Below are 22750 nucleotides of genomic sequence, written 5' to 3'. Positions count from 1 at the left end.
AAAATCAACACAATTTTTTTTTTGGTAAATTGATACTTATTAACAGGTGGAAATAAAATAAAAACATTTTTCAAAAAGCTAAATCATTCGGTTTAATAACCACACTAAGTTTTTAGGGTTAATACCGTGAAAAACCCTAAATTGGTACACCTATCACAAATTTACCTATAACTATTTTTTTTACCACAAAAAACTTGAAATTGGTACACATGTGATAATTTTACTCAAAATTATTTTTTGAACATCAAAAGCCTTAAACTGGTACATTTGTGACAAATTTACCATAAAATAAATTTTTTTACTACAAAAAATTCCAAACTAATATACTCATGAAAAATTTACCATCCGTTAAATTGAGTTAATACAAAAAAAAAATTCAAAATTGATATACTTGTGATAAACAGAGGGTAAAAATCTCAAAATAGTACACCCATGAACTACTACATCCCATCCCACTTAGTAATTTGATGCTTAAATTTAAGAAACATTAGTGGAGGGTAAATTTGTTACATGAGTATTAGTTTGGGGTAAATTTGTCACAAGTATAACAGTTTGAGATTTTTTTTTGTAAAAAAAAATTGAAGTAAATTTGTCACAAGTATACCAATTTGGGGTTTTTCGTGGTATTAACCCAAGTTCTTATCAAGGCACTATTTATTTCGTGAAAAATGCATGGCATAAAAAATATTTTCCTGAAAGTGATTGCCTTTATTGTTTTAGAAAATCAGTCAATGGCAAATGTTTTTACTATCGTGAACGAGAAAAAAAAAAGTTTCTTTCATTCGTTTTTGTAATCAAATACGGGCGATTATTTCGAAAAAGAATATTTTTCAAATCATTTAATTTTTACAAAACAAATCGAACTCGTGTCAGATGATTAAGTTTTATTTTCTTATTACGGCATGAAATATAGCATTAAGTGAAAGTAATCTCTCATTCTTTCCTTTATTTTTTTTATCCCACTTTTTCCCCACTTCTTATCTACCATTATTCGATTCGCATGATTAAATTCAAAACGGACTAATGCATTAGCACCTATGCTTAGATTCTAGATTTTATCAATGCTCCTTTTTATTTTATTTTATTTAATGATTTCCTTTTTTCATATTTCATGCGTGTCTTTTACTCCCTCTACACCACCGCCTCAAACTTCCGTTCCAGACTAGGGGTCGACCCCACCAATTTCCCTTTTTTTACCGCCAGTAAGCTTTCCTAGATTGACAGCCCCCCGTCCCTCAAAGCACGGCACTCCTTCGCCACGTGGAGAAGCGTACGGATAAGTAGCCACGTGTAAGCCGTTAACAGGCCCGTCGCGCATGATTCCCCCTCGTCAACACCGTCGGGATAGCAAAGCTGAGGAAAATGTTTATTTTTAAACCCCGACAAATCAGCATTTTTATTTTTTTTGGTCGAAAAATCGGCATTAACTTTCTAGTTTCTACCGCCAAGGTATTTCTCTTAACCACGGTTAAATCCCAACCCGACCAGAGTTAAGCCATCACCGCTTTAAATACCATCAACCTCAGTCATCTTCCACTCCACAAACTTCCAAAAACCCTCTGCAACTTCGAGCTCTTATAGAGGTGAAAGAGAGGAGAAAATGATGCTTGGAGAGCCTCACCGGCCTCCCAACCCGACGATCGATGTCCCTCCGTGGCCGATCCTCGACGATCCGACGGACGATGCGGTCGCTCACTCTCCGTACTCTCCTTATTCGGTCAATGCCAGCTTCGGCTGTTGCGACTCATCTCCCTCCGCCGCGAGCCCCGGGCACCTCCAGGATGTCATGGCGGCGCTCCGGAGGTATCTGCCGTCGAACCGCCCCGATACGGACTCCGACTCGGACCTCCCGTCGTCGCGCGAGGCGGACTTCCCCATGGACGTCTACTCGTGCGACAGCTTCCGCATGTACGAGTTTAAGGTGAGGCGGTGCACGCGAGGGCGGTCGCACGACTGGACCGAGTGCCCCTATGCTCATCCCGGGGAGAAGGCCCGCCGGAGGGACCCGAGGAAGTACCACTACTCCGGCACCGCGTGCCCGGAGTTCCGCAAGGGGAGCTGCCGGAAGGGCGACGCGTGCGAGTTCGCGCACGGCGTGTTCGAGTGCTGGCTCCACCCGGCGCGCTACCGGACTCAGCCGTGCAAGGACGGCGTTGGGTGTCAGCGGCGCGTGTGCTTCTTCGCGCACACGCCGGAGCAGCTTAGGGTGGTGACCCCGCAGCAGAGCCCCAGAGGGGCTGCGAGGCAGCTTCCGTTCCTGGCCTCTCCGAGCACTGTCTCGCCGGAGGATTCGCCGCCGATGTCGCCGATGGCGGCCGCGGTGACTCACCAGTCTCTAAGCCGGTCGCTCGGGTCGAGCTCCGTGAACGAGATGGTGATGGCCTCGCTGAGGAACCTGCAACTCGGTAAGGTTAAGTCTCTGCCTTCCTCTTGGACTGCAAATGCTCACGCCGCCACCGCCGCCGCCAGCACCACCGGTTCATTCGGGTCGCCGCTGCGACCCGGGTTCTGCAGCGTGCCGACGACCCCGACCCGCGTTGCGCCCCGGTCGGGGATGGGTTATTTGGATTTCTGGGACCAGGTGGAGGAGGAGGAGGAGCCGCTGATGGAGAGGGTGGAGTCAGGGAGGGACTTGAGGGCAAAGATGTTCGAGAAGCTGAGGGAGGAGAGCTCTCTGGGCCGGGCCGAGCCGGAGCAGCCGAGCCTCAGCGGTGGTGGGCCGGATGTTGAGTGGGTATCGGATCTGGTGAATTGATTCGGATCCTGGGAAGTGGGGAAGCGACAAGCGAGTGGGTTCTTGGTGGTTCCTGTTTTTTTGGGGTTCTGTTTGCAGTGTACAGAACATGGATGGATGGATGGATGGATGGAGAGAGGGTTTGTGGTCTCCAGAGCAGAAGCAGCAATTCAAGATTCGGTGTATATATAAGTCTAGTATCAAATTATCAATTAATCAGCATATATATATTTATATGTGGTTATAGATACAAATATTGCGGCAAAAGAAATTGTGTTCCTTGATGGAAAGCTGTCCTGATCTTTTGTATTTGTGGCGGGTTTCTGAGAAAGATCAGAAGGGGGAGAACAAAAATTAAGGATCGGGTAATTTTTTCCCAAGTCAGGCAGCAGAAATTGGATTTGGCAAATTTTATCGCTCTTTTGGAATTGTGAAGAAAGGAGTGATTAAGGTAAAAGCTAAGCACTCGCTGATGATTATTGTAAAATTGTTCTTCCCAGTCGATACTGTGAACCTATGTTCTTACCGTCGTCTTGTGCAAATGTTTTGTCAATGGAGTCCCTTCGTAGTGGGGGGACTTGCCGAGGTTTTTATTTATCAGAACGGTTACCTGGGTGTTTTGTGTAAAAATCTGAAGCACCGTATGATAAAAATGTTCCTGTTCTGTTCTCTTGTGATCTTAACATGCCTTATCTCCCCTCGTTCTCGCGTTGGAAGTTGCGCTTCTCTTGTCGCCCCTGTTCTGGCCCCCCTTCTCTTCTGCGCCCGAGAGAAGATTTGTAACCAAGTTGCGGTCGTGTCTTTCCTTTGATCGTGGAGGAAGAAAAGCTTTGTCGAGTTTTAATCGGCACCGGACAAATTTTCGCCGGAACATCATCGGCGCAGCGGTGTTTAATTTGGATGTTCTGCGTGGCGTGATTTTTTTAGCTCTTTATTTTTCCAAGTCTTTTACTCCGGTAGTGGAACTTTTTCTCCGAATGTGATGACATTATGTACTGCAATGAATCCAAGGTTCCTTCCGAATTATATCCATATCGACGGTATTCCAAATTTTGATTCTTTAAACGATGCCCACTAAATATTTTAAAATTGGTATTGTGTCTTAAAACAATTTTTTTCCAGACCATACAATTGTGGAAAGATCTTAAAAAATTTGTCACATTTGCGTGAGGTGGTTGTGTTAATGATTCCAAAAGCTGGGTTGGACAAATTGTAATCGCGATTAAACGAAGTTCAAATATTGTGGGACTGTTGTTAATATTGGCAGACCGTGAGTTTAAAATGCCATTAAGTTTGGTGTGGGCATGATATGTTAAAAACACATTTGGGATAGATAGAATTTTTGCTCCATTTTTATTTCGCAAGTGCTTCTGAAGTACAATCTATTTTTTATTTTTATTTTTGAATAATTGATTTTTTTTGTTTTAAAATTGAAGCCATTTAAAATGGTGAATTTTTTTTTAGAAATGAAAAAAAAAATTAATTTTTAGGGCTGAAGTGATGTCATGCACCTAATTTTCATCACCAATTATTCAGTGGGCACAATTTTAGACGATTTTTCTGCGTTGTTTAATGAAGGGGGAGTCATTTGAACGATCGAGAAGAAGCTGGAAGCAGGAACATAGAGACAATTTATCAGACATCAGGCGAGGCGACACATGTACTTATATTTTACCCCCTTCAAACACGCATAGAATGTCTTTCACCCTCAGCGCCCCGGTGAAAAAAAAAAAACAAAAACTCTTTTTCCCGTCCGTTGGATCATGCCTCTCCGTCGTCCACGGGTTCCGTCCGAGGCCGTCGGATACGGCAAATCCTATCCTATAGTCAAAGCACAGGAATCAAAATCCCCCCGGTGATGCCAGCACAGTCTCCATTTGTCAAAATATCGCGTGGATTAAGGGTTAAAATTGGAAAAAAAAGGACAAAGCACGAAAGCCAAAAGCCGGTGTGGCCTTTACCGATTCGTGTCTTGATGACGAAATTATTGTCCGATTTTCCTTCAAGACATCATTGACTTCTTCATTTTTGGGTCCTTGAATTGAAATCCGGATCTCGCTATCCTACGACTAAATTTGAGAGAAAGAAAAAAAAGCCTATGCTTCTAGATTTTTGGAGAAGAAGAGGAAGAAAAACAAAAGGATAAATACTCGTGGAATCATAGGTGACGGCCATAGATCTTTGCAAATTTCTCGACTTTGACAATTATGTGATTTCAGAAATGACTTTCAATACATAAATATATATTATTCTTTGATTTTGTAAAGAAAAACCAGAAGTGACCGATAAGTATGAGGAAACGGGTCTTAATAAGAGACCGAGATAGGTCATGCGTTTGTAGTTCGATCGACTATAGACCGGATTCATCGCCAGATATGGAAGACAGATTGACGTACTAAAAACTTAAGCGGGTAGAAAACACTTTTTTAATGGCTGAGGGTTCTTTCTTTGTTTTTGGTCTCATCAAAAGTGAATAGAAAATTAATTATTTTCACTTTCCCAATCAGAATCTAACTCAGGATTTAGGTTTTGAAAATAAACAAAAAAAAAAAAGAAGTGAAAACTAAGTATTAGAGGTTATTCACGGGGTGGAGTTGGGCCGGACTGCCACATTAGGCCTAAAATGTTGCCCAAAGCTTTGCCCACCAAGAAAAACAAACATTTATTTTGAGAAAGTTTCAAGTACTTTAAATTTAGAAAAAAAAAAAAAAGGTCACAATACTTGCACCACAATATTTAATGGGAAAAAAATATCAAAAATAAAAATTGTTTTAGATGGGTTGCAATGCAAATACCGAAACTCTTAAAAGTTTGAGCTCACCATTGACTCCTCCATCTCCCGTCGAGGTGAGGAAGCTGACGGGAGGAGTGGAAACACATAAAATGAATGGAGTTAAAAGTCGGATATCTGACGTATAGGAAAGCTTTTGTGTCTAAAGTCTAAACACATAAATTTCTGAATTTTGTATCATATTCTATTTAATCTCGTCCCGACTTCAAATCTAAATAATCGAACACATCCTTAAAGGAATAAGTGTCAAAAAAGTCCTAAATTTATTTTATTAGTACCAATTGAGTCATAAACTTTTTTTGTTTGTGTCAATTCAGTCCTAAACCTTTTGCATTTGTGCCAATTTAGTCCTAAACATTTTATTGGTGCCAATTCGGTCCTAAACCTTTTGCATTTGTGCCAATTCGGTCTTAAATTGTTTGTATTTATACAAATTGAGTCAATTCGGCTGATTTTGGCCAAGAAATGCTAACGTGGATGTCGATTGTCCTACATGGCACGGCTAGCGCCGATTTGGATATTTTTTAATATAATGTAATATTTTAAAAATATTTTAAGCATTTTTTTGGTTTTTTGAAAAATATTTTTAAAAATTATTTAAAATATAAAAAAATGTTTAAAAATGTCCACTTTAGCGTCGGTCGTGCCATGTAGAACAATCGACTTCTATATCAGCAATTTCCAGCCAAAATCGGCCGAATTGACTCAATTTGCATAAATATAAATAATTTAGGACCGAATTGACATCAATACAAAAGGTTTAGAACTGAATTGACACCAAAAACAGGTTAGGACTCAATTGGCACTAATGCAACAGGTTTAGGACTTTTTTGGCACTTTTCCTCGTCCTTAAATCTTCTAGATTACTACTTTTACCCATCGATTGTCGATTAATCCGACATAATTCGGTCTCCAATACCCGCGGCGGGGGTGCAGCTTTGATTTTGCAAACCCTCTAGATCACAGTCCATCTTAGTGTGGATGACAATCATCAGCTTTTCATGTCAAGCAAGAAAGTTTTGTCTCTTATGGCCATTCTAATCATCATCCCAAACATCTAATCTTTAATTTTTTCAATGACAAGCAAACTACAGAATCCAGGAAAAGGGGGTGCGCATGTAGTGCATTTTCCCAGCACATGGAAGCTCCGGTCAACACATGTGAATGATACATCTTCCTTCCTCAAGTGCAAATTCCACCCCTATTGTCGCCATCATCATCGCCATCATCATCGCCATCTCGTGTGCTCATGTGTGCTTCCTTAGGGTTTAATATAAATGGGATGACTGTTAGGTTTCGTACTTTTCGCGCTTCGTCGTCTCGAGGGCTAAGGTTTTATTTTTATCCTGTGCCGTATGGACCGAAACGTCGCTTCGATTGCGTCGTTTTTCTTTGTTAATTTCGGGCGGGGCATGGGCCAAGTTGTACAGATTATCACTAGAGATGATGCCTACATTGGATTGCTATCTATGTGTATGTAATGATTCAAAGGCGTGATTGCACGCCATGATGTGTTTGGCCACTAAATCTCCACACTTGCGCTTTGATGGATATGGGGTGATAGCGAAAAGGGAAGAAGCCGGCACAGGAGGGTCACCATCAATTGCCTATGCTTTGATAAGTCAAATAGAGTTTTAGAAAAATAGCCCAATTGACATCGATTTCATCCATGCGCATTACGCAATCAATTACCGATTTCGTCCCCACGCAAGCTATTTCATTGGGATGGTTGCATTGAAGTGAAGGGACTTTACTCGAAGTGAGTTGCCAATACTTGATAGTTCGAGTCCAACCACTATACCAGGTACGTATCCCGCTCCTTCGTAGAATAATCGATATCGAAAAAGTCACAAACCTATTGTATTTGTATTAATTCAATCATAAACCTTTCAATTGGACTAATTCAACCCTAAATCTATTGCATTAATTTCAATTGAGTCTATTCAACCAATTTTCACCTAAAATTGCTGACATGGACGTCGGATATGCTATTTGGCATGACCAGCTTGATGTGGACACTACTTGACGGCCCTCGCCCACGACCGACGAGGGTCACGGTGACCGGCCAAAATGAAACAAATAAAAAAGTAAAGAAATTAAAAAAAAAAAGAAACTAAAAAACGTAAAATTTATCCACGTCATGCCACATTGGACGGCCGTCGTCCATATCGGCGATTTTCGATCAAAATTAGTCAAATGAACCCAATTTGTACAAATACAATAGGTTTAAGACTAAATTGATCCAATTAAACAATTTATGATTGAATTGATACGAATATAATAAGTTTAAAACTTTTTTTGATACTTTTTCCCTGTTCCATTACACATAATGGTTTGGTTCTTCTAAATTAAGGAAGTAAACCGATCCGAATTAAAACCACGACATATTGAATATTCATATACATCTCGACGATTTATTTGATTTTTCGATGTTGTCTCATGAGCGTCAAAGCACGGAGCAAATTATAATCCTATAGAAATTACAATGAGTCACACAAAGGAGGCATGAATTGCTTTTTCATTATTTCATTTTTATTGTCAAATCGGCGACTTTCGACAAAGACACTTGTAACTTTTGTTTGATTGGTTTTGTGTAATCCGAATTGATAATTCTTGATTTGATTTTTGGCAGCATTTCTTAAAGTCTCAAGATGATGAGATTTGACTTGTTGGGAGCTTGTCGAACTTTAATGGGCCCCTTACATGATCACTGTTCTTAGGTTTGTCAATGTCGGTTATTGATGGTGTCAGAAATTGCTCGACTTGGGGTTGGTCTAATTGGGCTTTGGGCCTTTATCATGTTGTGGGCCCACAATTGAAGCCCAGAACTGGAGGCCCATTTCTAAGATTGGACTCACATCTCGCTCACTAGAAAAGAATCAAATTAAAACCTGTTTTTCCTCTGGTTATTGTGATTACTAGAGCGGGCCTGCGCCGGTGCGACGGAGAAAATTAAATTTTTTTGTTAATTTATTTTTATCAAAAATATTATCTTAATATCATCAATTTCTTTTAGCAATTTATTTTTTAGCGATTATTACACACACATACATATATCTACCAAATAAGACTAATCAAATCTCTCTCGAACACGACACCCGACTTGACTAACAAAAAGATTTGATTGCGTAGCCCTGTCTATTTTGGGTGCATCACTTCACGTACAATCCATCGCCGTGTGAAATTATCACCATTGTGGTTGGGCTAGAAGATGACTTGGAGTCCCCAGCCACGGGTTCGAAATCCCTCGGGCTGCTCCTCGATCTCGGGAAATCGTTGCTTGTCCGTGGCATAGAATCGATCGTGTGATGGCGTAAAATAACCCCGACTCTATTCCTATCGACACCCCGATAGGGCTTTGTTAACGAGCTCGCTCAAAGTGAGTAGCGATAATGGCTCGAGTTGTAGATCCGGAATTCCTATGGTAACGTTAAGGGAAGACGCCGGACGCCGGTGACCTTTTCATTTATCGAAAAATAAGGGATGGATTATCAAGATTTACATATGATTTTTTTTGTTTTGGTTTAATAATTCAAGGACGCGACCATAATCAGCCGACTACTTGAAGGAGAAGTAACATGACAACCCGCCGTCATGGTTCCTCCCTCTGAATAATCTGAGCTACACAAGGCTGGAATCAAACTTAAAACATCGGTTCTCTTCTTGTGTTTAAAAATCAGGTCATTATCTTACCAGGGTGAAGAGAGAAACGACATCTGGATAAAACAAGAGTACTTCACCACAGCACAGCACGGCACAACCAAGAAATTTTTTTTTCTAGGGACCGTCTGTCGGGACGGCTTTGAAGTAGACACCATCGGATATATGCTAAACTCTCTATCAGTCGAAACAAATCATACAAACATGACACATGTGCTACATCTCAAACAAATTTTCAGTATTACCGGTATTCTGATCGATTCTGTTTATCATATTATCCGCGAGTTATGCTTTTGTATCTCTGAGTATCCTGAGCCGGATCCAGGAATCGAATCATCAATTACTGCACTTGTGTCTCAGGCCAACCGAGAGCAATGTGCGTTAAAAGCTGAGAGGCCCGGTTTCGCAAATTTTTATGAGAGGGTTAAATGTGCAAAGAACTAGGTCTTCGACGACTTGCTCATCAGAAATTTCCACGAGATGACCTCAAAAGGCAAGCAATGACATTTCTTCACAAGCATCCGCATTGACCGGGCTCTCTTCTCTCGCTTAAGTTCACAAGAAATTGCAGCTGCAAGCAAACGTTGCATCAAGACAAGTGCTATGATTGGTAAAAGAGAGACTGCGCAGTCATGAGGCCTAGGTGTGTGTGTCCAAAACTTTCTCATCCAGCCTCAATTCTTCTATATATAGAGTCACAAGTGCTCGTTGATCGGCTCTCTGACCAACTTGAAGTTGTGTCTGGCTGGCTGTTTTGCTGTCCCTGAGTGCTTGTCTGGTTTGACCGAGTGGCGGCCATGGTAAGAGCTCCTTGCTGTGACAAGGCTAACGTGAAGAGAGGGCCTTGGTCACCTGAAGAAGATGCCGCCCTCGTGAACTACATACGCGAGTACGGACCAGGCGGCAATTGGATCGCTCTTCCTCGCAAAGCCGGTCTCTCTCTATCTCTCTCTGTGTGTCTCTCTCTACCTGATTACTCCTTTCAACTTGAAACTGCAAGAAACATGGTTGAGTGGAGTTCAGGACTGTCAGGATTGTGTGAAAAGTTCTCGTTTTTCCGTCTTCTCTTGAAGGACTTGATTGTTTCATCTGGATGATTAATGGGGTCTTCTTCGTTTTGGATGATGTTGAAGGGCTCAAGCGCTGCGGAAAGAGTTGCAGGTTAAGGTGGCTGAATTACCTGAGGCCAGACATAAAGCATGGAGGTTTCACCAAGGAGGAGGATGACGTTATATGCAATCTTTTCTTGACCATAGGAACCAGGCAAAGCTTTAACAAAGTTCATTGCAAAATCAGAAACTTTCGTACACTATTTTAATTTCATTAGGCTTCGACAAAAGTCCACAAGATTTTAGTTATGCGAAAATCGGTAGAAACACTAATGGTTGCTGTCGACTCAGGTGGTCGGTAATTGCTTCCAAGTTGCAAGGAAGAACGGACAATGATGTGAAGAACTACTGGAATACCAAGCTGAAGAAGAAGCTAATGCAGCAAATGGATTCTCTGAAAACATTGCCTCAAAGTAACTTTGATTATCAGGACAAGACACGGAACTCGGCCCCAATCGATCCTGAGACGAAGAATCGGGAATATGCAGTTAATTCCATAGGGTTCTCCAAGACGAGCTTCAATCCAGGAACACCCACTTTGAAGCCGAGTCTTCTCCGTCGTGCAAGGCTCACCGAAGTTTCCGATTCTAGCCATCTACGGGCGTCCACGCCAGAAGGTTTGAGTCATTCCGATGTGGCGATGGAGAGCGACTATTCGGTGTCTGCAAACGGCGGTTCCGAACAGGACCAAGTCCCGTTGGACTTTGATTGGGATAGTATGCTCAATGACTTTGGCTTCCAAGATCAGAGCAACTAAACACAGTTCATGTTTTCCGGATGTCACCTTCACTGGTCAAGTCATCAACCCAAGAAGAAAAGAAAGAAAACTAGGGACCTTCAGATTTTTCAGCAGGTGATGGGAAATTTTCCTGTCTTAATTCTATGGAAGCGGTCTGAGCGGTGATTAAGTCGAAGTTAGATGCGAGATTTCGCTGTTCTTTATCATGATGTATATTTCGCTAGGGCCTACTCATCTGAATCTCCCGGGTATATCCTCAGTTTACGTATCAAGATGAATCAATGTAATTGAACATAGAAATGCAATGAGCAAAGTTTGCTCATGAATTTACATCAGCTGACTCACTCAAAACTGGAAAATCAAGTCTTGATTTTGTTAGCGACGCATTCGACAAAAGCCAATTTCCCCAAAAATTTGTGTAGGATCCTGTCTTTCTGCATGCAGGATATAAGACACATGCTAAGATCAAACAAAGACTCCAATCCGGAAAATAACTTCTTCTCTTGCTCTCTTCCCCACTCTCGGGTATGTATGTGCACATGCATGATGGTCCACACATCGCTCGCTTGAGAACGACGCGACGATCCTCGAAGGGTGAGCGCTAGCCAATTGGCGAAATGTATACCGTGACTGCTACGATAGTATGATGAAGCCAATGCCTTTCCTCAAAAGTACCCGATGAAATCTGTTTTACAATCTGTTCTCGCATCGATTCCTCTAGCCGGCGTATCTTCTTCGGTCCAAATTACGACTCTTCCAACGGCTGCGCTGTCCCCTCGGGACCTTCTGTTCTCGGAAATTTCCAGATCATAGACTATTTCCACGGGGATCGACGCCTCTGCTTTTTCCCGTGTTACATTCAACTATACCGAAAGAGCAGCCGTTCCCGCCACAAAGTAAGAAGTCCCCTTTGAGGGACGAGGGTTCAATGAAGTCAAGTCGTTGCCTTTAATTTCTAAAAGCAGTGCCTCACATCACATCTTTGAATTGATGAAATTAGATTAGTCAATTCATTTCATCTAATGAGTTTAGTAGAAGCAGGGAGACCCCAAATCAGCTCCTCACAGGCCTTGTTTCCCTGAACTTTCCTCACTTCCTGACATTTTGCTTTGTTTACTAAACACCCATTTGAAAAATCCATTGATTGTGGCAGCCCAAAAAGAAAAATCATTGAAAGCTAAAGGCTGACACTTGCCTCCACTAAATGAATTGAATGTGCTTGTTCTGATTAAGATCTTGCAAGACTCAAACAGTGTGCCATGAGTCAACAGGAAGGAGCTTTGTCTACTTTGTGCAGCACCTCCACACTTATTTTCTTCCAGCTTTGCTGTATAATATTACATCTGATCCATCCTTTTCGGTCTTCCATATGTGCATTAGTCTCCCATTTCTGGTCTATGATGAAGTGAGCCCTTTTATGCACTTTCTGGTAGGCTCATGAAGCTCTCCAGCTGTTCTTTCATGCAAAAAGAAGGACAGATGAACATGGCAGGAAATGGGGTTGTTCAACTTTGTCATGAGTCATCTCCATGAGGTCCACACCCTAAATTTTTCCTAGTGGCTGATCTTTGCAAATGGTCCTCGGCTCTCTCTTCTTATCCTTCTTTTCGCTTTCATTAGGTCGGCTATTTCCCTTTGAAACCACCCTCCACTTTATGCTTTTCCTCCGCGAGAAGTAAATGCAAACAGAGGGCGACGCCGTAAGAGCGTCCATATGGCGACACCGCACGTTAAGACAAGGCCTTTGGTTCGTAGAATCAATCGCAGAATGATCCCGGATCGCAGGGGAAATAGAAAGAGCCATGGAGAAGAAGGGCTTGTGTTCAGCTGCTCTTGTGACAGCTCTCTCTACACCAGAGTTCTCCTGAAAACCTCCATCCTGTGCAACAGAGGACCGAACTACATGTAAAGGAGTGAGCAGTGAACTGTAGCATCTCTCAAAAGCTTAGTGCCCTAAGGATTTGACTTAGCAAGAGGGAATCCCGGCACACCAGTCCCCAGCACTTGCTAAAGATTGTTGCTTCAAGGAAGTTGCCAGGCTCACATAATCACATCTTCTCGAATCCGATACGGACTCGGCAACGCGACGAGCATAATGTCATATGAGAGAACGGAGTTCATATGGAATGAACCCGAAAGTTATTCTAAACATGTACCGATGATCGGAACTGAATTATTGTTAGAGGTGAAAAAATGGGTCTAGAACTCATATTTTAAATCATATTTGGTGATGTCTCAATTCTACTTGCCTGATATCCAAAAAATCTCCAACTTTGGCATATGTCCCAATTATATCCAAAATTATTTTTTGTCTCATAAAAAACCTTTAACTTTTTTTTTTCTAATTTTACCACTGTTAGCCTTCCGTCCATAATCACCATTAGTTAATCCTACGTGGCATTACCACGTTGTTAATGAACTATACCTAAGCAAAGTTGATATGAAAAAAATCTATAATTTTTCTTTTGTTGTCTGTTTCTCCTATACATTGCCGGGAGGTACAGAGCCACTCAAGATAGCGCGTTTCGGATTGTCCTTGATACTCGACAGCCCAAAGAACGGCTAGACTTGAATATATAACTATGGGAAAAAATCACCAAAAACCCTAAACTATGCCAACTGTGACACATTTACCCTAAATTTTTTTTTGTGACACCAAAAATCCCAAACTTATACTCGTGTGACATATTTACCCTAAAATTTTTTTTGTGACATTGAAAATCCTAAACTTATACCCGTGTGACATATTTACCTCAAAACATTTTTTTGTGACATAAAAAATCCTAAACTTATATTCGTGTGACACATTTACCTCAAAATTTTGAGGTAAATGTGTCACACGAATATAAGTTTGGAGTTTTTAGTGTCACAACAAAAAGTTTGGGGTAAATGTGTCACACGAGCACAAGTTTGAGGTAAATGTGTCACATGTGTACAAGTTAAGGGTTTTTTGTGTCATAAAGAAAAGTTTGGGATAAATGTGTCATAACGGACATAGTTTAGGATTTTTGGTGGCTTTTTCCCTATAATTATTTGGGCAAACAATCCCAAATCTCGTCGTCCGGGAAACTTGCTATTTTTGTATTTCGAAAATTCATTAGTTAGTTCGGCGAGAAAATTCGAGCCACATAGGATTAACTAATAGTGATTATGGACGGAAGGGCGACGATGGTGGAATTGGGACAAAAGTAAAGTTATGAGGTTTTTATGACACAAAAAAAAATGGGTATAATTGAGACATGTACTAAAGTTGGGGATTTTTTTTTTCGTATTAGGAGGTAGAATTAGGACAAAAGTAAAAATATGAGATAATTGAGACAGATGCTAAAGTTAGAGGCTTTTTTTTGGGGATTAGGCCATTAAAAATGTGTTGCCTTAAGTTTTAAAAACAAGTTTAAGTGAGTCATAAATGGGTTGTCTAATAAAAATAACTTAATGGGTCTTACATGAGTTGATAACTAATCCATTTCTAACTCATATGAAAAATAGTTCTTCACCGGTGGAGCTAGAGATGTTTGGTGTAATTTATAATTTTTACAAAAATTCTGATTTTATTTTATAATTTCTTATTCTATCTTTCTTTTCCTTTTTCCTTCTAAGAGGTTCGGCGAAGGCTCGGCCGTTGGGCGAGGGATGCAACTGGAGAGGACCGGTCCTCGTCCACGGCCAGTGACCCTCGCCGGGCTTAGAAGGAAAAAGAAAAGGAAAAAATAAAAAGAAAAGGAAAAAAAATCATGTATAATTTCATAATTTCCTTTTAAAATTTTATAAAAATTGTCCATTAGATTTGTATCGCATTAGAGTGTTTTAGCGATATAATTTTTATGAGAAATAATTTTTCCTAGATCGTGTTAAATATGGAAGCAGTATCTTAGCAATATACGTTGGGTTGAGTACAGATAATTAGATTTGCATTGAATATAAATGAGTCAAAATGAGTTAATTTGGATCGGGCCATTTTTCACCCGATCCAAACGCAACCCGACTCGATTCACCTGGTTTTTTTTTTTTTTGGATCCGACGGCTCACCAATTTGACGAATCTAATTATTATCGGTTCAGAAACCCTGACACGTCATACTCTCGACCGTGGAGCGAACATGGCAGGACCAAGTCAAACGGTCGAGGTGGAGATAACGGCTCCTCAATTTTTGAATTTCTTAACGCCACGAATCTGGACGAGAGAACCTCCCCACGAGGAAAAGGGGCCCCCCCAACGGCGGAAAAGAAGAACCATTTTGAATTAGCTCATTTCTATTCACGTGGGAGTTGCCAGGGAATCTCCCTTCATTTGAGAGAGAAATTTTCATTTTATACAAATATAAATCACGCTCGATATCCGACGACATTGGCCGTGTAAAATCGGCATCAACAGAGTATGATGTACCTAACGCAGAGTCATGAGCACATGCTAAACTTTGATAATCCAGTCATAAATCTTATAATTGTGCCAACTTAATCTTAAGCCTTTTAGTACTGTCAATTTAGTCATATATTTTTTGAAAACTTGCCAATTCAGTCATACATCTATTATTTGGATGATCGTTCGGAATGTTTAGAATTAAATTGAAGCAATTAAAAACGTTTAGGACTTTATGGACAATTTTCCTGTTGTACTGTATGGGTTCATTGTTAATTGAATGGCATAGGATAAATATAGTTATGCGACAATCCATCGAAGCATACATGGTATGTTGCCCCGTCCAACTGGACGACGGATGCCTAAATAATTTTCAACACTTCGCAGCGGACCTAAGGAACTTTTTGTCTTCAGTGGGGTATAACAGCTCGAATCCACCTGGCGGCTTGCTGCCCGTACAGCTGGCATCTCATCAACGGTCAACAACTTTAGAATCCAAATATATTTTCCGACTCTCTCTCCCTTGGATCAAAACATCAGTTTGGCGAGCACTTGCAGAGAGAGAGATTAGCGAGCGAGAGAGTAGAGACGACGATGGAGGTGTTGAGATTGAGGATGAGCTTCGCCGCCGTCGCTCTGCTCTCGTTCCTGATGGTCTTCGTCTTGCCTTCCGCCGCCGGCGTCGCACAGAGCCCAGCGCCTGCTCCTTCTAGCGACGGTTCGTCTCTCTCTCTCTCTCTCCCTCTCCCCTCTCTCTTTCTCTGGTGATGTGAAATGGTGGTGAAGCTTGTGGAATGAACTTGTGCTTGTGTAGGAGTGGCGATCGATCAGGGAGTTGCCTACTTGCTGATGCTTTTAGCTCTGGTGCTCACCTACATCATCCACTGAATCGAATCCCCCAACACTTTGTAGTAGCTCCTCCCATTTTTTAATCTCTCGATGTAAACGGAAATCATCGCCGATTCATTTAATCTGATCATTCTTTCATCCTAAATCGAATTTGGAGGCTGCCGATCATGTCGTCCTTTGAAGAATCCTTCTCATGTTAACTTGTTGTAGAATGTCGTCGCGGTTTGCATTTCTCATTTCGAATTCCTCGACGACCAAAGCAGCGACTCCCGAACGGCTGATGGCAAGCGATGTAATTCTGAGAATCTCTCCACATGACGCTAAGTTGCTCGCCAAAACTTCATCCGATTTCAAGCTTTCTAATCGTATTTGCGAATCGTTAGAAGCTCTGTTCAACTATTTCCATGATTTACAATTTCGTATTAGATGCAAGCATTTCGAATATTGTAAGGCACAAAATGACTCTATTCACTATTTTGGAAGCTTGCAATTTCGTCAAATCGTTTTAAACGACAGCTTTAGGCTGGATTTGCTCAAAGTCGAAAACACCAAACATGAGTCGCCTTACGTCCGACTTCCCGTACACCGTGTACGAGAGCCCGTGAATCGCTTGTTGCACGGCCGTCGTGGCCGGGTTCCGTAACCGTCGGTTGTGCTCGTACGAGTCCTGAACTTGTTCGGAGTAGATGATTGAGTGATGGAGATGCTTGTCCCTCAAGTACCTCCCGCAGAACTTGTTCATGAGGAGACGCCGGTGCCTCTCTTGCAGCCATTTCCCGGGCGCATCTAGGTGCTTCATCAGCAACCTCTCCGCCATCACCAGATCCTTCAAGTCAGCACAGGGAAATTAGAAGGACATCGATAATGCGCTTTGGGATCGAACTAAAAAAAATTTCTATGAGCAAGCCCCACCTATTTCTTCATCCTTTGGATAAACAGACTTAATATCTATGTAAGTTCTAGGACATATGATGACAAGTTATCTCAATGATCTAAACTTTAGTAATTGCTTGTGGAACAAGCAGTTTTGGATTCCGACCTCTTAAATCGACAGGGCCGCATTAATTGTACACATTTGAAGTCAATGGAAACATCAACTTCAGGAATTGTTTCTTTCTTTTCATCCTTTACTATATACTGCTCTTGCTTGCCGTTTCATTTTAGTATCAAATTCGAATGAAGGAACCGGGTACTTTTCCATAAATCATCACAAAGCAATATCTTTGAGCAACCAAACATCTTCTACTGTAACCGATGCAAGAGAGACATTTACCTGGATCTTTTGGCCGACATACTCCAACCTCTCGTAACAGAATCGAGGATGATCAAACTTGTATTTTGATGGGTGTAAGAAACATAGCTGCATGGGAAGGACAGGAGAAACAGTGGTTCAGGAAGCCACACCAGACCATTCAAATTTGACCTTGACAATTTTAGTCAAATACACAACATGATGAAGCTAATGATGTGCACATAATAATTCCTGTAGCGTCGAAGCAAATGCGAAATCTTGTCATATTAAATGAAAGACGTGAAACATTCACGAACTGGAGTGCTTACTTTTAGTTCCACAATTTTTAGCTCAAATTCAGAGTTCACATTAATCTAAAGATTGCCAACCTGTCCAACAAAGAAGCCAGTAGTGTCTTAACCCCAAAACAGAAATAAACAAATAAAGGGTATGTCGAGCAATTCCAAGGATATTCTTTCTTTACTAAAGCGAGGACCCCATGTCATTGAAAGCTTATGTACTTAAATTAGAGGCATGTTGCAGAATATGGTGATTTCTCTATTACCACATAAAGCTTGATTAAAAGAGGATCAAAGAAGTAGTACCTGTAGCCCAAGTCCAAGTTCAATATTTCTGGCTTCGGTAATGTCAGGTATCCTATCTGTCATGTTTAAGGGATACCCCAGAGCTTGCATAACTTTCGGTCTGCTGTCATAGTCCCATATGTTTCCACGGAATCGATGCATTCCCGGCGGCACGCAAGCCCTAAAAAGCCTCGGATGTGCGAAGAGTGCATCTTCTGGAGGCTGCAAGTAAAAGTGTATCCGGAACTCTCACAAGGATGAAACAACAATTCTCTAAACTTGCTATCCAAGTGCAACATAATGACCTAGTACATGAACGCACATTGACCTGTCAACTAGACTTCACCACCTCCTCTTAGTTAAAAGTGTCTTCCGGGTTTGATCTGAAATCATTTCCCATTGATTTTATTTACTCCCCGATTGAGAGTACCAGTTGTGAGAGAACAAATGACTGTGGACGAGTGTTCATGAAAGTTTCCGATTGCTTATTGATATAATGAAACAATTTCGACCTTCTGGAGCATGACGAATTATTTGCTTCCCAAGTTCTCTTCCTGGCCATTTCTTTTTTTTTTTTTTTTTTTAAGGGCCACAAACTACTATATGCTAAGTACGAAGAGGAAAGCAGAAAATTACTTGCCTTGTAGACAGCAACATCTTGCCAGCTGAGCATTTTGGTCTCAAATTCAACAGATACATAATCAACATCCTCAAGTTGCCTCCTTAGTTTTGGCTGGCAATCCTCAGAATCAGGATCCATTCCGAATACTTCAAAAAGAACGCGATATACTTCTGGCATCCCAAAGCACAGGTATATTGCCCCAAAAAGAGCCCAAAAAACCGACCTATATGGCATATATGTATTAGTGAAATGAAAGAGGATGTTCACTAAGTAAAACAAAGAATCCGCAGTACTCATTTCTGAAGGTGAATAATTTTTGCGGCAAGATATTTAGGTAGGTAATATGCCACAAAAGCTCATAAAACTCTAATGGATAAAAAAACATAAATCCACGGCGCATGAAGTTTTGATAATTCATAGACAGCATGAGCTTTTCATTGATTAGTGAAAAATTATAAATCACATCAATTCTTCTCCTGACAATCGATCAATCCTATGTGGAAGAAGGATATACATCAGAAGACAACTGTCATTCTTATATCATAATAAACAACACATTCCAATCAGTTTCGCCTTGTTCATTTTTCTGCGTCTATCAAGGTTCCCACCAGATGATGCTAATGACATTCAATCAACACCAATTCACCATCTTCCCACTATTGAGAGCCCAGTGAGAACATTCTGAAAATTGAAGCACTTTCAACTCACACCTTCAGCATTTTCTGAAAGTTTTCAAATGCTCCAGCCACAACCCATTTGCTTAACCTTGCACATGCTTAAAGTCCGATTTCACATCTGTTTCCTTTCCAATCCATCAATTGTCGCTATATGTTTGAACATGATAGCATTATGCTCAGCACAAAAGCACAACCTCACCAAAATTTCACTCACAACCAGGACAAAGTGAAAATGAAAGCTCTCCCATTATAAAATCATACCCATCACGATAGTAATTGCTCAGAATTCAGCATTCAAAAGTTGATTTACCAATCATCAGTGCTCTAGCATTCCAAAAGTACATAAGAAAAATCCAACCTCAGACTAACTATAAACTAGAGCCAAAGTACCAAAACAACTTACTTAACAGGCGGTTCCTTGTCCTTCCTAGTCAGCTTATCCATATCATCATATGGGAATACCAAATTCTGCAAGCTAGCAGCTTTAATCCATTTCGGCAAGTTCCTCTTCCCAATCAATCCAAACACCCTCTCCCTCATCGGCGCCGGGGACTCCCTTGGATACCGCTGCAAAAAGTACTCCGCGAGCGCCAATTCCAGCACATATTGCCCCAAGAACAACAACCTCGAATGCCCCGACCTCACGTGCCGGGCATTCGTCCGCTCGCACGACGGGTGCTGGAAGGCCAAGTACAACAGTGAATCAAACTGCTTCGCCGGGTTGTCGTCCCCGAAACTGTCCGACGGCTCCAGAGGGTACCCGAGAGCCTGCTTCGCCTCCAGCAAGTACTCGTCGATCCAAGTCTTGTCGGCATTGTTCAACTTGGAAGAGGGCAAGCAGGAGCTCAACAGGGGAAACGATTTGAGGGATAACTGAGGGCTGTTCAAGAACCTGTCGGCTAGCTTCTTGTCGTCTAGAGGGGGTTTCAGGATGAACCTCTTCGGAGGCACCTTCTTCTTCGGCGAAGTGGCTCGCTTGCGCTCCGCGAGCTCCTTGAGGAGCCTTTGGGGGCTGTTCCTGGGGGGTTCTTGTCTCGGGCCGACGGCGACTGCGGAAATGGAGCGGCTCTGCGAAGCGGGGAGCTTCTTCCTGGGATTCTTGAGGCGGATTTGGATCGGGAACGGAGAGACGGAGGACGAGAAAGAGAAAGGCTTGGTGGTGGGTGGATTGGTGAAGGGAGAAGAGAGCTCCATGAGAAGATAACTAGGGTTTGGTGGAGGTTCGGGAGGACATCAATGGAGGAACTGTGCTGCGATAGACTGATCAGCGAGAGGAGCATTCAGGATTTTTTCGGAGCGTGTAGATGAGCAGGCAGTGATTTTTTTTTTTCTGTTGTTTGGTCGGACATAGGTCAATCGGCCAAAACTTCAATTAAGGGCTCAAAATGCTATTTTTTTTAAATAAAAATTTAAAATAAAATTTATTTTAAATAAAAATCTGAAGTGTCTATATTGTTTCAAATAAGGATATGAAATGGATATTATTTTAAATAAGAATCTAAAGTGGCTATATCAGCCTAAAAAAAGGCATCTCACTAATTAATGAGGTGCATTTTCGTCATTTATTTTTTGAAATTTTTGTAATTTTTTCTTTGTTTATTCCTCTTATCTTTTTCTTAAAAAAAAAAAAAACACACACACACACACACAATCAAGAGGTAGCCCCCTCTCGCCTACCGGTCTAGCGGCGAAGGTTGTCGTTGGGGTCGCCGATAGTGGCGAGGGCCAACAGGCCCTCACTAAAGTCAAGAGAGGGCTGCAACCCTCACCCAGGTCCAAGAGAGAGTGATGGCCTTCACCTAGTCCGGCGGGGTTGTCGGCTCTCGCTAATGAGCAAGCGACCCCGATGACAACCACAGGCGAGAGGGCGCTCTTTATTTGAAACAAAGACCACTTTATGTCCTTATTTGATAAAATGAGGGCACTTCGAGCCCTTAATTGAAATTTTCCCTCGGACCAATGTGGGCCGCCGGATTACAAGAGAGAGCATTTGGATCGTAGCTTACTTACAGTTTTATAGTTTGAGATGATTTGTTACGGGATAAATGCAACGGAGGCCCTAAAACTTATTATCAAAATGTAATGGTGTCTTAAAATTTTTAAAAAGTGTAATTAAGTCTCAAAACTTATTACCAAAGTGCAATCAAGTCGTAACATTTTTAAAAGGTGCAATTAAGTCCTAAAACTTATCATCAAAATGCAATCGAGTCATAAAACTTTGAAAAAAGTGCAATCGAGTTCTAAAAATTTGAAAAAGTGCAATTAATAGGAGGACTTGATTTCAACAATTTGACAAGTTTTATGTCTTGATTGTACTTTTTGAAAGTTCTAGTACTCAATTGCACTTTCTGATAAGTTTTAGGACTTAATTGAGCTTTTTAAAAGTATTAAGACTTAATTGCTCTTTTTGAAAGTTTTAAGTAAGACTCAATTATACTTCATTTATAAGTTTTAGGACTTTCAATACATTATCTATTTGCTATAATATTACCGGATCACTTAATACTAATATTTCCACACCTTATGACACCGGAATTACTATGCATAAAGGAGTAAGAATTACATGTGCAATCGAGTTTATAGTTACTTCAAGTAAATTAAAATGGTTGGAGGTACAATTATTAAGGATAGAAACTATAAGTCACTAGCCGGAATTAAGTGATAGTATCCTCCCGTTACTCTATTACCTATTAAGATAGCAAGTCGCTCAACCTAAGTGCGATCGAATTACGAGAATTGCACGAACTTTGCCATAACTTGGGGGAAATCATTAATGCAGGGTTGTTATTACAATTTGAGATTATATACTATGTTACCGACATTTCGAGGAAAAACGCGATATTATCGGATTGGATAATCACTAAAATGAAAGCATAATGGAATTGTCAAGTATAATGGAAGCTCGTTATTCTCAGTGTGATAAAAGCATTTCAGACGATGTTAACATAAATGGAGACCAGTTTTAAGTATTTTGGCCAAAAACAAAATATATTTTCAATTTGCCAATGTCAATTCCTTGTCCCCGTCAAACCGAGGTTCTCGCATTTGGATTTCTTTTCTTTTTCGTGTCAGAAATCCGTTTTTTTCATCTTTTTCATTTGCCAACTCCAAGGACTGCAGTGGAAATTTAGGGTACGCATGATTTCACTTCTGAAAGTGAAGTTTTACTCCAGAAATGCCTGTGGAATAGAAATCCGTTTGGTAATATAACTTCTGAAACAAAAATTAGTTTGGTAAAAAAATTTACTTTTGAAAGAAATTTCCACTTCTGAAGTGAATTTATACTTTTGAAGTTATTTTTTCCTCAATTTGTGAAGTTAAAAAAAAATAACTTCTCAAACTCAAGAAGTACTTTTCGCTTCACCTTCTTTTTATTACACCCTCACCCTCTTTTC

The 22750-nt window shown here is 41.0% G+C and overlaps 3 protein-coding genes across 3 annotated transcripts; 2 read left to right on the top strand and 1 right to left on the bottom strand.

Annotated features, from left to right (window-relative positions):
• The first annotated feature begins 1527 nt into the window (after window positions 1–1527).
• LOC115749190 (zinc finger CCCH domain-containing protein 20-like) lies at window positions 1528–6672 on the top strand. The gene is made up of 2 exons (XM_030685901.2): window positions 1528–3027; window positions 6661–6672. The coding sequence occupies exon 1, from the start codon at window positions 1601–1603 to the stop codon at window positions 2753–2755; it is 1155 nt and encodes a 384-aa protein (XP_030541761.1). The 5' UTR covers window positions 1528–1600; the 3' UTR covers window positions 2756–3027; window positions 6661–6672.
• Window positions 6673–9810: 3138 nt separating this feature from the next.
• LOC115749214 (transcription factor RAX2-like) lies at window positions 9811–11365 on the top strand. Its single transcript, XM_030685941.2, has 3 exons — window positions 9811–10118; window positions 10319–10448; window positions 10586–11365. The coding sequence occupies exons 1-3, from the start codon at window positions 9983–9985 to the stop codon at window positions 11049–11051; spliced, it is 732 nt and encodes a 243-aa protein (XP_030541801.1). The 5' UTR covers window positions 9811–9982; the 3' UTR covers window positions 11052–11365.
• Window positions 11366–16688: 5323 nt separating this feature from the next.
• Window positions 16689–20661, bottom strand: LOC115749189 (ribonuclease III domain-containing protein RNC1, chloroplastic). Its single transcript, XM_030685899.2, has 5 exons — window positions 19759–20661; window positions 18697–18901; window positions 18078–18278; window positions 17515–17601; window positions 16689–17067 (listed from the first exon to the last, which is right to left on the bottom strand). The coding sequence occupies exons 1-5, from the start codon at window positions 20547–20549 to the stop codon at window positions 16747–16749; spliced, it is 1605 nt and encodes a 534-aa protein (XP_030541759.1). The 5' UTR covers window positions 20550–20661; the 3' UTR covers window positions 16689–16746.
• Window positions 20662–22750: the final 2089 nt, after the last annotated feature.

The sequence above is a fragment of the Rhodamnia argentea genome, chromosome 4 (assembly GCF_020921035.1).
Source record: "Rhodamnia argentea isolate NSW1041297 chromosome 4, ASM2092103v1, whole genome shotgun sequence".
Lineage (NCBI taxonomy): Eukaryota > Viridiplantae > Streptophyta > Magnoliopsida > Myrtales > Myrtaceae > Rhodamnia > Rhodamnia argentea.
The sequence above is the reverse complement of the archived record's forward strand: the minus strand, read 5'-3'. Positions and strand labels throughout refer to the sequence as shown.

What these genes read in the sequence shown, in the direction of transcription:
- LOC115749190 (XM_030685901.2), top strand. Translation starts at nt 1,601, where the DNA reads ATGATGCTTGGAGAGCCTCACCGGCCTCCCAACCCGACGATCGATGTC.
- LOC115749214 (XM_030685941.2), top strand. Translation starts at nt 9,983, where the DNA reads ATGGTAAGAGCTCCTTGCTGTGACAAGGCTAACGTGAAGAGAGGGCCT. An exon ending in CGCTCTTCCTCGCAAAGCCG is followed by an intron (nt 10,119 to 10,318) that starts GTCTCTCTCTAT and finishes ATGATGTTGAAG; the next exon opens with GGCTCAAGCGCTGCGGAAAG. An exon ending in TTCTTGACCATAGGAACCAG is followed by an intron (nt 10,449 to 10,585) that starts GCAAAGCTTTAA and finishes CTGTCGACTCAG; the next exon opens with GTGGTCGGTAATTGCTTCCA.
- LOC115749189 (XM_030685899.2), bottom strand. Translation starts at nt 20,549, where the DNA reads ATGGAGCTCTCTTCTCCCTTCACCAATCCACCCACCACCAAGCCTTTC. An exon ending in AAGATGTTGCTGTCTACAAG is followed by an intron (nt 18,279 to 18,696) that starts GCAAGTAATTTT and finishes TTTTACTTGCAG; the next exon opens with CCTCCAGAAGATGCACTCTT. An exon ending in ATGTCGGCCAAAAGATCCAG is followed by an intron (nt 17,068 to 17,514) that starts GTAAATGTCTCT and finishes GCTGACTTGAAG; the next exon opens with GATCTGGTGATGGCGGAGAG.